Below are 14,466 nucleotides of genomic sequence, written 5' to 3'. Positions count from 1 at the left end.
TCAGTCCGATGAGAGTGGTGTCGTCTGCATACTTCAGGAGCTTCACAGGAGAGTCACCTGCGGAGAAATCGTTGGTGTAGAGAGAGAAGAGCAGTGGGGAGAGGACGCACCCCTGAGGGGCTCCAGTATTGGTGGTCCGGGTGTCAGATGTGATGCTCCCCAGCCTCACACGCTGTCGCCTGTTGGTCAGGAAGCTGGTGATCCACTGACAGGTGGAGGCAGGCACCGCGAGCTGGATGAGCTTCTGTTGGAGTATGTCAGGAGCGATGGTGTTGAACGCTGAGCTGAAGTCCACAAACAGGATCCTGGCGTACGTTCCCGGGGTGTCCAGGTGTTGCAGGATGTAGTGCAGTCCCATGTTGACCGCATCATCCACTGACCTGTTTGCCCGGTAGTCAAACTGGAGGGGGTCCAGCAGGGGGCCCGTGACATCCTTCAGGTGGTTCAGCACTAACCTCTCGAAAGATTTCATGACCACAGATGTCAGTGCAACAGGTCTATAGTCATTCAGACCTGTGATGGCGGGCTTCTTGGCCACTGGAACGATGGTGGAGCTCTTGAAGCACGAGGGCACCTCCCACAGCTCCAGGGAACGGTTGAAGATCCGTGCAAAGGTGGGCGCCAGCTGCTCAGCGCAGACTTTCAAGCAGGAAGGTGACACGCCGTCTGGGCCCGGTGCCTTCCCGATCTTTTGTCTCCGGAACATCTGGCGCACTTCCTCCTCGCGAATCTGGAGTGCGGGCGCGGCCTCTGCAAGAGAGAGAGTCGGTGACCACGGTGATGGAGGTGTGGACAGAGCAGTTGTGGGGGGAGGTGAGTATGTGGATTGTTCTGCAGGAGGTCCCGTTGTGTGGGAGGACCGATCAAACCTGCAGTAGAACCTGTTTAGCTGGTTAGCGAGCCTTGAGCTCTCCACAGGACGGGGGGTTCGTTTCTTGAAGCCCGTGATGCTCTGCAGGCCTTTCCAAATTGTTGAGGGATCAGGATTGGCAGAGAGGTGTTTCTCCAGGCTCTCCCCGTAACACCTCCTGGCTTTCCTGACCTCTCGGTCCAGTGTGTTTCTGGTCTGCTTGAACAGGTCCCGGTCGCCGCTCCTGCAGGCCTCCTCCTTGACTTTGCGCAGCCTCCTAAGGTTCGGTGTAAACCAAGGTTTGTCGTTGTTGTACGTGCAGAAGGTCTTACACGCAGATCCTCACAACAACTGATGTATGATGTTACAGTGTCAGTGAGTTCATGCAAGTCTGAATTTCTCACTGATCCGTTCTCACGGTGAACTGGAAATACGAATCACTCAGTGAGTGATTCACTCAGTGAGTGATTCACTCAGTGTCGCCCACAGGTCTACGGCAGCTCTGCACTCCCAGAGCAGGTGCCACACCGACGCCTGGGTATCACAGCCAGGTCGGGGCACGTTGAGCGCGCTGTCATGTCCTGGGAGTGCATAATGGACCTGACTGGGAGGACATCATGAGCCACCATCCATGACAGGTCCCGAAGTTTGTTTGAGAGGGCGGGGTGGTTGATGTTGCGCTAAACCGTTGTGGTGTCAAGGAGTGAGACAGGGCGACCAAATGCAGCGCGATCCTTTATTGAAAAGGGGAAAAAGGGAAGCGGGATGCTGGACTCGCGATCTGGCTGGTGTAGCTGCGCTGAAGAGCGCAGCGCGTAGTCGTGGTCAGGGCGAGAAAGTACTCGGGGCAGGCGGCCATCGGAGCGTGGTCAGGGACGGGCCAGTAGTCGGGGCAGGCAGCGATCGGAGTGTGGTCAGCGACGTACCAGTAGTCGGGGCAGGCGGTGATCGGAGCGTGGTCAGGGACGAGCCAATAGTCGGGGCAGGCGGCGGTCGGAGCGTGGTCAGGGACGAGCTAGTAGTCGGGGCAGGCAGCAATCGAGACGTGGTTAGTCAGTATACTGAAACGATTGGCAATGGAGAAAAGGCACAGGCTGATAGGCTAAATGCACAGGGAGTAACGGGTAGCATACAGGAACGAACTGACAAGGGAGTTACTGGAGGACCGGGTTTAAATAGAGAGCCCGACAGGTGCGGGCGGTTCAGCTTATTGGGGCGTGGCCGAGCGGCAGGTGATGCCGGAACGTGACAGAACCCCCGCCCCCACACACAAGGGACGAGCAAAGGGCAGGCGGGGGGGCGCCCAGACCCGTGTCAATACCAGTCCGATAGGTTGATGAGAATGACTCCCAAGCGCCGTCATCAGGATGCCCAACTGGCAACTCCCCTTTCTCCAACGTGGCATCGGGAGGCACCAAATGTCTCTCGTTCAAACGACCACCTCGAACGGGAGGCTGGACCGGTTGCAAGGCCTCACCCGTCAACGCGAGGCCAGTCAGCCGAAGAGGAACTGAACCGGCGGCTGCGTCTTTTTCTGAGACCGGGCCCGCAGCCGCAACCCACGCGGTGACGAAGCATAGGGCCGGGAAGCAAGGGCACTGGCTGGACAAGAAGCGCGGTTCTGAGGCAGGGATTCGTCACAGGAGGGAGGGGGCAAGGAGACAGACCCCAAACGGATCGCTGCTTGGTGGGGGCTCTCGGTTCTCTTCTCACAAGAGGCCACCCAGTGACCCGCTCCCCCGCAGTCTAGGCAAAGCCCAGCCCGAGGCATCTCAGACGCTCCACTGGTGCGAGCAAGGTGCAACCAATCTCCATAGGCTCTGGCCAGCTGGGCTGGGTGGGAGGAGCGTTCACGGTGCGCTGGCTGACTTGGCCAGGTTCCCGGGCGGACGACAGGTGAGACGGGGCGACAAGGGGTCTCCAGGACACCCAAGGTGGCAGGCTGATGTCACGACGGAGGGAGGACGGGGCTCGGGAGCACCTCCTCTTGGGCGTCTTCTTGGGGGAGCGACTGGCGCTGCGCCTGCGTCTCCGGCTCATGCTGTGTGACCTCCGCGTGGTGCTGTAACACTTGAGCGGAGTCATGGCCCTTCTCCTTGCCGCTCTTCCCTTCTTACGATCTCTGGATCATGTCCTGGAGCGCTTGCCGCTGTCTCTGGAGCGCCTCCGCCTCCGGTGAGGGCTTTTAGAACGTCGCCTGCTTCGAGAGACCGAGCGCCAGCTGGACCTGCTGCTGCTTCGCCTGCGCCTGGGCGTGGATTGGGAGCACCTCCTCCCGGACCTGGACCGAGAACACTTCTCTTCCTTCCTGTGTCTGCGAGGAGACTGGGATCTTGGTTCCATAAATGCAGATGTGCTGCGCTCGACCTCAGACCTGCCGGCACGGATCTGCACCAAGACGTCATCGACCGTGTCAGGGAGGGGCGGAGATGACGCAGCGTCATGCGGCGTTTCTGTCTCAAGTGATTCATGAGTTGGCGCCCCCGCCAGCGTCTTGAGGCTCTTCGACACGGCCTGTGGCTTAACGATGTGCCGCTGTAGACAGTCGTAAGTGCAGGCGGCGTCCGACGGCTGTGGACTCATCCAGGTTTACCTCTATCCTTAAAACGGCGTCATCTAACTTGAGCTCGTTGACGAGGTCGGCCAGCAGTTTGAGCAAGGCACTCATGCAGTCCATGTAGCTGGGCAATTTGGTAGAAGAGAAATCCCTACCGGTAGGGCGAAGTGGCATGGCCGCGGACAGGGCTCGTGCCGGTTGGGTTGCAACAGCCAGAGGAGCCAAGTCTTTACAGGTCTTGAGAGCTTCTACAAGCTCTTGGTGGAGCTGATGGTGCTGCAGGAGCTGTTGTTGCTGCTGCCGGACAATCATCGTTAATGTCACCAGCTCCTTTGCTATTTTACTAATGTCCCCCTCCTTGGAGGACAGGCGGTCCAGGGCAGAGGGTCTGTGCGCTGGTCGCATGATGGTCAGTTCGTTCTGTCAAGGAGTGAGACAGGGTGACCAGCAGCACGATCCTTTATTGAAAAGGGGAAAAAGGGAAGCAGGACGCTGGACTCGCGATCTGGCTGGCGTAGCTGTGCTGAAGAGCGCAGCGCGCAGTCATGATCGGGGCGAGCAAGTAGTCGAGGCAGGCAGCGATCGGAACGTGGTCAGGGACGGGCCAGTAGTTGGGGCAGGCGGTGATCAGAGCGTGGTCAGGGACGTGCCAATAGTCGGGGCAGGCAGCGATCGGAGCGTGGTCAGGGACGAGCCAGTAGTCGGGGCAGGCGGCGATCGAGACGTGGCTAGTCAGTTTACTGAAACGATTGGCAACGGAGAAAAGGCACAGGCTGATAGGCTAAACGCACAGGGAGCAACGGGTAGCATTCAGGAACGAACTGACAAGGGAGTGACTGGAGGACCGGGTTTAAATAGAGAGCCTGACAGGTGCGGGCGATTCAGCTGATTGGGGCGTGGCCAAGCGGCAGGTGACGCCGGAACGTGACATGTGGGCTCGCCGAATGCGAGCCCGCGCACTGGACACACCGCTTCCCGCTCCTACACGACAGAGATCATAGATTTGTGATTTTTTAAAATGTCACCATTTTCTTGCTCTAATTTGAAATTTATTAAAACGTTCTTGATAAAGGAATAAGAGGATGGCAGGTTAAAAAAATCACAGGAATTCTTTCGTCGGTGGGTATTAGCTTTAGTTTCTGGAGGTATGAGCCCATCCAGAATTGTGTCATTGCTTAGCTTTTCGGTGCATTTGGTGTCACGAGCGCGTTTCGCAGGTGCAGGGCAAAATATCTGCTTCCGAGGAAGAGCTTTAAGTCCAGCAATCCTTTTCCTCCCTTATCTTTCTTTTTCTTCAGGGTGTGCCTCTTCAGTCTCTCCCACTTGGATTTCAGGATGAAGTAAAAAATGACTCGGTCCAACTATAAAAGAACCTTCCTTGTTGGGCTAAAACCAGAACTGATTAGTAAAAGCAAATATGATTTATGATTAGAATTTTCCCTTCTATAGTCAGCTCTCTTAATCCCCAAAACCCAAGTCGTTGCCTCACTTTCCCCACCACGTCATCCCAGTTTGTTTTCCCTCCTCCTTCTTCTTCTTCTTCTTCTTCATCGGTTTAAAGTCCACTTTCCAGACTGCCGCTGGGTAGGACTAGATTCTCAATATGGCTTTCTTCCACTGGAGGTGGTCCATGGCCAGTGGATGAAAATACCATACTGAGAATATTTTTGGAGCAAAAGTTTTTACAGTCGGATGCCCTTCCTGACACCAACCCAAGGGGAAATTGATTTCCTGTAGGGGTTTACTCCCTTAGCCCATTCCTCTCCCGAGGAGCCCACTGGGCAGTGGTACTATTTAACCCATAGTTGGGGGCTGGTTCGTGGGCACCAGGGCGTGTCCACACACCGGTGGGCCTGCGTGCCGCACGTCTAGGGGCCAGACCTCCTCCGAGTCCCTTGTAGTTTTGCCTGGGTCCGTGTTGTACCCAGTTATCATGTGTCGCCGCGTGGAGGCACTACATAGGGCTTGCTGTTAGAGAGGCTATGTACTGGCAGGGAGAGACTTACGCACTCGGCTCTCCCGTTCGCATACTGCTAGCCAGCGGTGAGGGTTGACAGTGAGAAGTGACATGCACTTGGCACTCCACCAACACTCCACCAACACACCAGACGCATCATAACAACCCGACTTGATCTTATGAAGTCAGACACACCCTGTCTGTTTTCCCTCCTCCTTCCTGCGTAAATTTGACCCCAAGAATTTTCTGGTTGGTTTGTGTTAAATTTAGTGGGAGTCCTCTTGTTTCTGTTGTTGACCACGGTCCATATAATTGTACTTGGCACTTACGTAGCCCTATTTAGTTTTGAGCCCGAGGCCCTTCCATACGAGTCGGTCAGGTCCCAGGCTCTTGTGACAGATAAGAAGTCAGTACACATAATGTTAAAATCCTCCATATATGAAATATATTTTGTTGTGAGTCCCCCCACCCCCTGGGATGCTCACTCCCTTAAGCAATTTGTCCAGTCTTAAAATTTCAGCCAGTGGTCCTATGCATAAAACATAGAGGAGGGCAGGTAAGGGACAGCCCGGACGAACACCGCAGTTTATAGGGCTTGTCACAATTACCCCAAAGTTACTATTTTTAGAACTACAACGTCTGTGGAGGTAAGTTTATCGTTTGCTTTCTCAGTACAAAGCATGCTAACCATAACACGTGTTTACCCATGGAAGCCACTGCTACTACAATGAAATTAAACACTTTTCTGTTTCCTTTTTGAAGAAATTGTGCATATCAAATAGCTTCATCTTACCCTTTGAAGCCACTGCTACTACAATGAAATGAAACACTTTAACTGTTAACCTTTTCAAGAAATTGTGCATATCAAATAGCTTCATCTTACCCATGGAAGCCACTGCTACTACAATGAAATTAAACACTTTTCTGTTAACCTTTTGAAGAAATTGTACATCTCAAAGAGCTTCATCTTACAGTGTTATTTTCTTTTACTGTAGTTATTTGTTACATGAGTTTTATTTTAGAATGTATCATTGTCTTCCAATGTTTTGCTAATAGATAAAGCGGATTGCACGCAAAAGGAAAGCACCAACCCAAAGAAATGTAGACACCCCTGATGCATCAATGAAAAAGAGAAGGATGACCCCATGCAGCTCCGGCAGCCAAACGACACGGGAAGACACAGCTGACCTTCAAACCAATCCTGACACAACCGCAGAGATGCAGGATGCTGCAAAAGCCCTTCTAGAGCTTTCATCACTGTCAGGTTGGTTGGCATGTAATCACGCATTCTTACCCCAAAAATGTGTATCTTTTGCCGGAAGGGTAAAAGTACTTATGTTTTTTTTTTTCATGTATTCTTCAGTTCTCACAGTCCTGATCGGGGTTTCACAATAAGGGAAATTCTGGCAGAAAAGGGGGTTCACCTGAATATTCCACCCTTTTTGAATAGGAGAAAAAAGGTCTTGTGAGAATTTGACTTCTTTCACCATTTTCAGTCCAAATACACAGTAGTTACCGATTAAATGGGTACTCCAGGTTAGACTGAAAGGCAAAGATTGATATTTTGCAAAGACCTTTGAAGGGTCCTCATACTTTACGCGGCTGCACTGACAGGAGTTCGGCAAGAAGATCACACCTGAATTGATGCAGAAGTGGCAGTGGTGGGATTTGAACCCATGCCTCAGGAGAGACTGGAGCCTAAATCCAACGCCTTAGACCGTGAAATCACCACCACTTCACTCCGCTCAGGCATTGTGCTTTGGTCTGCTGCTACCAATTCTGCCATACTCATAGAGCTCGCCATCCCCTGGGAGGAGGGAATTCAAGCTGCCTACGAGCAGAAAGCCGCCAAATACGCAGATTTGGCTGCCGAGGGCAAAGAGGCAGGTTGGTCCACCACCACCTACCCTGTTGAAGAGGGGTACCGGGGCTACATCACCACAAGGCTGCTTCGTGATGTGGGAACAACTGAGGCTAAGCTCCGAAGGGTAACAAAAGCCCTGGCTGAGGAAGCAGAGAAGAGAAGCTTCTGGCTGTGGCTGAGGAGGAGAAATAAAGATTGGGGGTTAAGGCAGTAAAATGGGCCAGCTGCAGGGGGTGGCAGGGAGACGTCCCTGCCCCCGCTCTGCCACAAGGAGGCGTTCCAAGGTTAAAGCGAGCGAAACGGCGATAAGCGGTCGTCCCTGGCTGACGACCCTGCAGCTCACCTAAGGCGTCGTAGGAGGCGCGACGGGCACTTTTGAACTGCAGAAACAACACCATACCTATACAATAAATCGCAACAGGCGAAACGACTTCAAAGACAACCAGAATCCAGTTGCAAGTATTGGGACCTAATGCTTGTTCGGCGATGAGGGGACAGAATGAGTGATCGGCTGCAGGGTAGCGCGGATGGAGCGTGCTGAGTCCATGGCCCGGATGGCTTGATTGATTGAAACCATTTTCTGCTATCTGGAGCTCGTTGTTTCCTACTGTTAAACAGCCTCCAAACTTCTTTCAAGTGTTGTTCTTGAGTAGAAGTATTGTGAAGTTCAGACTGTCTACACCAGGGGTGGGCAATTCCGGTCATCTCCGATGCCCTGCATGTTTTCTATGCCACCCTGTTGCAACATCTAAATGTAAATCTAAATAGCAAGGTCTGCAGAAGCTGGATAACAATCCTGATCATTTGAATCAGGTGTGTTGCAGCAGGGCAGGGGTCACCAACACGGTGCCCGCGGGCACCAGGTAGCCCGTGAGGACCGCATGAGTCGCCCGCAGGACTGTTCTAAAATTAGCTCAAATAGCGGCACTTGTCAGTGAGCTGCATCTATTTATTTTACAGTCAAACCTCGGTTTCTGAACGTCCCGGTTCTCGAACAAGTCGGAATTTGAATAAAAAATTCGAGATTTTTTTGCTTCGGTTGTTGAACAAAATTCAGAGGTCGAACCTCACTAGATGAGCCGGGAGGACCCGAGAAAACCCGACCGCGCGGCCCGGATGCCGACTGAATCTGTGGTTATGGTATTTTCGTTGCTTTGAGGATTGTATTAACCCCTAATCATGCCTCCAAAGAAAGCAAGTGGGAGCAGTAAAGCCATCCTAAAACACAAAGACGCTCTTAAAGCAATGCGACACTGAGCGCCGGCGCGCTGCGGTTGCGCGATCAGACGAAATAAAGCTCCCCGTGCACTGAGGTCCACCTAAATTTTGGAAAGTACATCAGGACTTTAAGAATATTTTCTAAATTTCAGCGACGGCTCTGTCACAATAATGCGACCAGCGCGGTGCAGTTGCGCGGTCGGCGACGCGCTACGGTTGCGCGTTCGGCGGTGCGCTGCAGTTGCGCGATCGGGCAAAAATGCGCAAATGAAAAAAATGTTAAAAAAAAAAAAAAAGAAAGGGGGGGTTTCTTTTAGTCTTGGAACGGACTAAATTTTTTTCTATTGTTTGTAATGGGAAAAATAGATTCGGAATTCGACCGATTTGCTTCTCGAACCGTCTTCTGGAACAGATTGTGGTCGAAAACCGAGATTTGACTGTATTTTTGCTATTCTTGTTAAAATCACACTTACATGAGAACTGGAAATAACAATGATAAAACAAAGTGATAGCTAAATTGAGCAAATTGGCTATTTCAGAAGTGTGTGTCAAACTGGTAGCCCTTTGCCTTAATCAGTACCCAGGAAGTAGCTCTCGGTTTAAGAAAGGTTGGTGACCCCTGCAGCAGGGAGACCTATAAACCATGCATGACACCGGCCGTTGAGGCCTGGAATTGCCCACCCCCGCTATAAAACATGCCTGACACCAGCCCTCGAGGACCGGAATTGTCCACCCCTGCTATAAAACATGCATGACACCGGCCCTCGAGGACTGGAATTGCCCACCCCTGGTCTACACGTTGATTGTTGCACATGGAAGTTTATCCATCGTCAATTATGTTTCACATGGAATATGTGTGGCTTCTTTCACCGGTCTCCTCATGAGAGACTGGAGCCTTAATTCAGCGCTTTAAACCGCTCGACCACACTACCTGGAATCCTCAACTTCAATTTAAGATGCAGATGCAAAGTACCTGCCACGGCCGAAGCAGGATTTGCAAGCATTTGTGTCTCACTGGGTTCAGGACTCTCAGTATTTAACAATCGAATTAGGGAGAGCGCGGACGCAGTTCCCCACTCTCACAAATTACACATTTGGGGAATTCACAGGGGTCAATGTAACCGTCAGTGCAATGGGCACATCTCACCCTGGGTGAACCACCTTCGTGATCACGGTGTCACCCCTGCCAAGTAAGTATGACTTCTTGTGCCTGGGCACGCGACCACTTATTTTACATCCTCTCTGTTAGATGACGGTGCCATTTGTAAACTGGCGAATGGCGTGATGGTACTGTTAGGTTCGTTCCCAGTTCTTTATCTTTAATGCTCGATATGCTAACAGTAATTACCAAGAGGCAGCCTTCACAGTTTAACTATTTAATGTATGCCAGAATGATCGATGCACAGCTGTGGAGCCCTTTCTGCGAGATGCGGAAGATGGTCTAACTCCCAGCGCCAAGGTTCCTGCTCTTATACTACTCTGGGCCGCCTTCCTGCAAGGAGGCAACTCTGCCTAGCTTGTGTGCTAATGTGTGACCTTGTAGTCTTAACTGAGAGCGACTTCTACATATGTGCAAAGAGTGTCATAGAGAAGAGAAAGCTAATAAAGCAAGAGAAGGGTTACTGTTAGAATAATTGTTTTTGCAGAAGCGCTGGTCGGCCTGAACCAGAGGTCTCATATCTTCGCTCAAGCCAACATATCTGTCTAGCTTTAAGGAGTTCGTATACTCCCTTCCTTTTCTTACCTGTGAGAGGCCCTCACTAGTTATAAACAGAACACCTTTGTTCTTTGTTTAGTTCAAGAGAAGTTCTCTCTCTTTTATACTTTGTAGCTTCTATTCATAAATTGTTGTTGACCGGGACAGTTTTTAAGTTATCCCATATTTACTCAATGTTTGGTTAAGTAGACTTCATGCAAGTTATCTCACATCTACTTAACGTTTGTTGGAGTGTATGTACGAGAGATATCTGATTATTTACTCATTATTATTGTGTGAAACGTAGCAAGAAAGTCTAGAGCAGGGGTGTCCAAGTCCAGTCCTCGAGGGCCGCATTCCTACATGTTTTCCAAGTTTCCCTCGTTAAACACACCTGTGCAGGAGCCTGATCATTGAATCAGGTGTGTTTACCGAGGGAAACTTGGAAAACATGGAGGAATGCGGCCCTCGAGGACTGGACTTGGACACCCCTGGTCTAGAGCATTGTTTTACAGGGACACGGCATCTAGGTTTGGAGATCGCAACCAAGAACGAGGCTGCCAACCACCTAAGAACAGATTCTGCATTCCTGGGGTCACGAATCGGCCAAGGCCATGCGGCCTCGCACCACACAACATTGTTAGCTAGTTAATCAGCGTTGCTACAGCCACAAGCTCCCCTCCCTTTAGTGTAGCAATGCCTCTTGTAACCAGGGCAACCCAAAATAAAAAGAGGAGATAGCGAAAGAGGAGTCCAGAATTGGTGGAGGACTGTAACTGGGCCTTCTACGTAATTCTCCTCGCGAGCAAAAGGAATACTGGTCGTCTTCTCCTCTTTGTTTCCAGCGTGTGGATTAATGTCTGATGGTGTTTAGACCTGACAGTTACAGCGATATAACGGCATAGCTCAAGCTACCTCTCTAATCACATGTGCCAAAGAGGCCTATTCGAACAGTACTAGTGGATTAGAAATGTGTGTGTGTCTACTACTCACTGGGCATAAGAGGCCACAGGCGCAACGGTGGAGCATGCAATTGCCGAACCAGCTAATGCGACAAGCCTCTGGTGATGATCGCAACCTGGGTTTGACTCACTGGAACTCGTGAGCAGTAGAGCAGATGTTTGTCTGCCAAGTGTCCGTCTGGCTGACCTGAGCGCCTTGTTTTCTTTTGCAAGGCCCGCTGTGAAAAATTGAGCAGTGCTCATGAGTCAAACGGCATCCGAATGGTCCTCGCTGCGTTTTATTGAATTTGGATTTCACTTGACCAACATAGGAAGGTGCACGAGTCCCAGATATACTGCAATACACCCAGTATTGATGCGCAGAGTGGGCAGCGCAAGCTCTGAATCCCATCTCCCTGTTCCAAAATTATAATATATGAAGTCCCTCAAAGAGGACATATAAGATATTAAACTGACAAGAACAGACTATTCTATATTAGTTTTTTATTGGCACTATATACACCACCAGACTCGCCAACAGCTTCTTTCTCCAGGCTGTTAGGGCCCTGAACTCGCTACCCCCTTCTGCGTAGCGTGCGGGACTGTTGCACTATTTTCTGGAATGTCTGCTGTACGCGCACTTGCTCCCTTTTTTTTTTTCCCTCCTCTTATTTATTTATTTGTTGTTATTTATTCATTATTTATTCAGCACGCTTTTGTTATTCTTGTTTACTTGTTTGTCTGTTGTGGGCCATGTCTTGTCACCGTGGGATAGGGGGGAACGAAATTTCGGTTTCTTTGTGTGTCTTTGGCATGTGGAGAAATTGACAATAAAGCTGACTTTGACTTTGAATTTCAATATGCAGCAATGCCATACAGACTTTTTTCAACATTTGTGAGAGTAAAAACAGGATCATACACCAAAGTGCCAAGGTAAAAACTTATTAAAATACATATTACAATATTGCTTTCAGAAGAAAATCTGTCACACAGGAGTGTAATGTTTCCTTACCAAGTGGGACTTGAGCGCTTCCCTTGCTGGCAAGTCCAGTAATTGCAGGTGGCCAGCTGTCGCCCACTGGTCTACGGCAGCTCTGCACTCCCAGAGCAGGGACCACACCAACGCCTGGGCGCCACAGCCAGGTCGGGGGCACATTGAGAGTGCTGACATGCCCCTGGAGTGCATAACGGACCTGACTGGGAGGACATCATGGGCCACCATCCATGACAGGTCCCGAAGTTTGTTTGAGAGGGCGGGATGGTTGACGTTGCTCCAAACCGTTGTGGGCTCGTCGAATGCGAGCCCGAGCACTGGACACACCGCTTCCCGCTCCTGCACGACAAAGATCATAGATCTGTGACTTATTAAAATTTCACAATTTTCTTGCTCTAATCTAAAATTTATTAAAAAGTTCTTGATAAAGGAATAAGAGGATGTCAGGTTAAAAGACACAGGAATTCTTTGGTCGGTGGGTATTAGCTTTAGTTTCCGGAAGTATGAGCCCATCCAGAATCGTGTCATTTCTTGGCTTTTCGGGCAAAATAGTATCTGCTTCCGAGGAAGAGCTTTAAGTCCGGCACTTCTTTTCCTCCCTTATCTTTCTTTTTCTTCATGGTGTCCCTCTTCAGTCTCTCCCACTTGGATTTCGAGATGAAGTAAAAAATGTCTCGGTCCAACTCTAAAAACACCTTCCTTGGTGGGGTAAAAACAGAACTGTTTAGTAAAAGCAAGGGTAAAATCACCGCTTTTTTGATTAAAAATTTCCCTTCTATGGTCAGCTCTCTTAATCCCCAAAACCCAAGTCGTTGCCTCACTTTCCCCAACACGTCATCCCAGTTTGATTTCCCTCCTTCCTGCATACATTTGATCCCAAGAATTTTCTGGTTGGTTTGTGTTAAATTTAGCGGGAGTCCTCGGCTGTGTCGCTTTCCGGCCTTTTGGCTAAGATCAAGTGTAGTATCTGTTCTTATCTCTCAGATGCTCCACTCGTTTGTCTTCTGGCCAGGAAGGCAATCCCCTCTACTGAGTCGCAAGTTCTCAGCCTGACGTGGCAGTGAACTTGGCTCCCTTTGTGGAGTAAATAGTGACCTAGTATTGTATTATAAATAACCTTATACTTTTGTTACAGGATCTACTGTGGTAAGTTACTTTGATTTATTTTGTGTTATTTTGTAGTTGTTTAGTTTTCTTTAAGTGTTTCTTTCCTTTTGTGTAAATTTCTTTAAGTGGTGCTTCCGCTATGGCGGCATAGTGTACGCTTTACTTTTAAGGAAATGAATGGTGAGCCACTGGTGATGTCAAGGTTAGTGTCAGGTTCAAAGTGCTAACTGAATATCTGAATAAGAGAAAAGGATCAGCAGACAAAAAACAAGTGAGGCAGAATATTGATTTTTCTCGCGAGGAGTGCGATACATATTGCTTTCTACAATCTGACGACACTAAAAATGTGTTTACACTCCTCGCTCTTTTTATTTGGAACGCCCTACCCACAGTGTGAGACGATTAGCCCCTGAGGGTGAGGGAAAAAAAACATTGTGGGCTTCGTCTCGTAAGAAAAGAAACAAAAGTGATGCACAAAGTGTTGCGTGCAGATATGGCTATATCAGCAAAACAGTTTAAGCAATCAGTAACTTTCTTGGATTCCGAGAGATAGAAAGAGAAAGTGACGTTCTTTAAGGAAGATCAGAAGGTTCATGACGCATCGTTTGACGTGTTGTTTTCACGATCTGTTCTGGTGGACGCTGAGATGTCAGCAGTATCTTGTTTGACACAACCGTCATCTCGCCCCTGACCCAGCCGTAATCCTTCTGTTCTGTTGGACAAGATAAGAATAAGCAAGGCAAAGCAGCAAGCATACTGAGCAGTAACATTATGAATAAGTACTCATTAGAGAACGCATGATAACATATATATACAATTTTTCTAACAGACTTTTCCAGAAAGCTAATCCAATAAACCCTGAAATTTAAAGCATATGATTTGAACTGCATTTTAACATTGCCTTTTAGCAAAGGCTTTGATGTGAGCTTTTGCTCTGCGGCAAATCTGCGTGAGTTTTGGAATCGGTACGAAAATGTTAAATCCCAGTTCTCTGTGTTTAATATTGAAAAGCTGACCGACAACGCTGCTAAAACAGTTATTGTCAGAATGTTTAATGTGACAGTGAACGCACAGGACATTTGTTATTTGCTGGGAAGATATTGCACGATTAAAGGCCAGGCTATGAAGGTGAGAGATGAAGATGGCATCTGGAATTGTTCCTGGCGGGTCCCCATTCAACAATGGGGGTTCCAGGACCTGAAACATCTCCCATCAATAATAGTTTTGGGAGAAAACTGAGGCTTCATATATTATCAGGGCCAACCCAAGCTCTGCCGCAAGT

The 14,466-nt window shown here is 49.5% G+C and overlaps 1 protein-coding gene, 1 long non-coding RNA gene, 1 other non-coding gene and 2 pseudogenes across 5 annotated transcripts in view; 2 read left to right on the top strand and 3 right to left on the bottom strand.

Annotated features, from left to right (window-relative positions):
* LOC148398462 (uncharacterized) overlaps positions 1–14,466 on the top strand; it is a 51,720-nt gene that overhangs the window by 27,679 nt on the left and 9,575 nt on the right. Inside the window, exon 2 of one of the 3 annotated variants that reach the window (XR_015858833.1) lies at positions 6,421–6,628. This is a non-coding gene — a long non-coding RNA (uncharacterized LOC148398462). Of the gene's footprint in view, positions 1–6,420; positions 6,629–13,033; positions 13,224–13,261; positions 13,387–14,466 lie in introns of those variants that run through there. The other 2 variants (XR_015858834.1, XR_015858835.1) reach the window with 2 other exon arrangements.
* On the bottom strand, positions 9,495–9,644 carry LOC148398466 (U1 spliceosomal RNA; annotated as a pseudogene).
* On the bottom strand, positions 11,415–11,602 carry LOC148398465 (U2 spliceosomal RNA). Its single transcript, XR_015858841.1, has one exon. It is a non-coding gene; the product is annotated as a U2 spliceosomal RNA (small nuclear RNA).
* On the top strand, positions 13,006–13,103 carry LOC148398464 (U2 spliceosomal RNA; annotated as a pseudogene).
* Positions 13,469–14,466, bottom strand: part of sub1b (SUB1 regulator of transcription b) — a 36,349-nt gene continuing 35,351 nt past the window's right edge. The window contains exon 5 of the mRNA XM_088377487.1: positions 13,469–13,896. Within this exon, the coding sequence (XP_088233613.1) occupies positions 13,757–13,896 (140 nt within the window). The 3' untranslated portion in view covers positions 13,469–13,756. The remainder of the gene's footprint in view (positions 13,897–14,466) is intronic.

Source organism: Syngnathus floridae, chromosome 5 (assembly GCF_059516105.1).
Source record: "Syngnathus floridae isolate MCC-2025c chromosome 5, RoL_Sflo_1.0, whole genome shotgun sequence".
Lineage (NCBI taxonomy): Eukaryota > Metazoa > Chordata > Actinopteri > Syngnathiformes > Syngnathidae > Syngnathus > Syngnathus floridae.
Note: the sequence above shows the minus strand (reverse complement) of the source record. Positions and strands in the feature narration are given on the sequence as shown.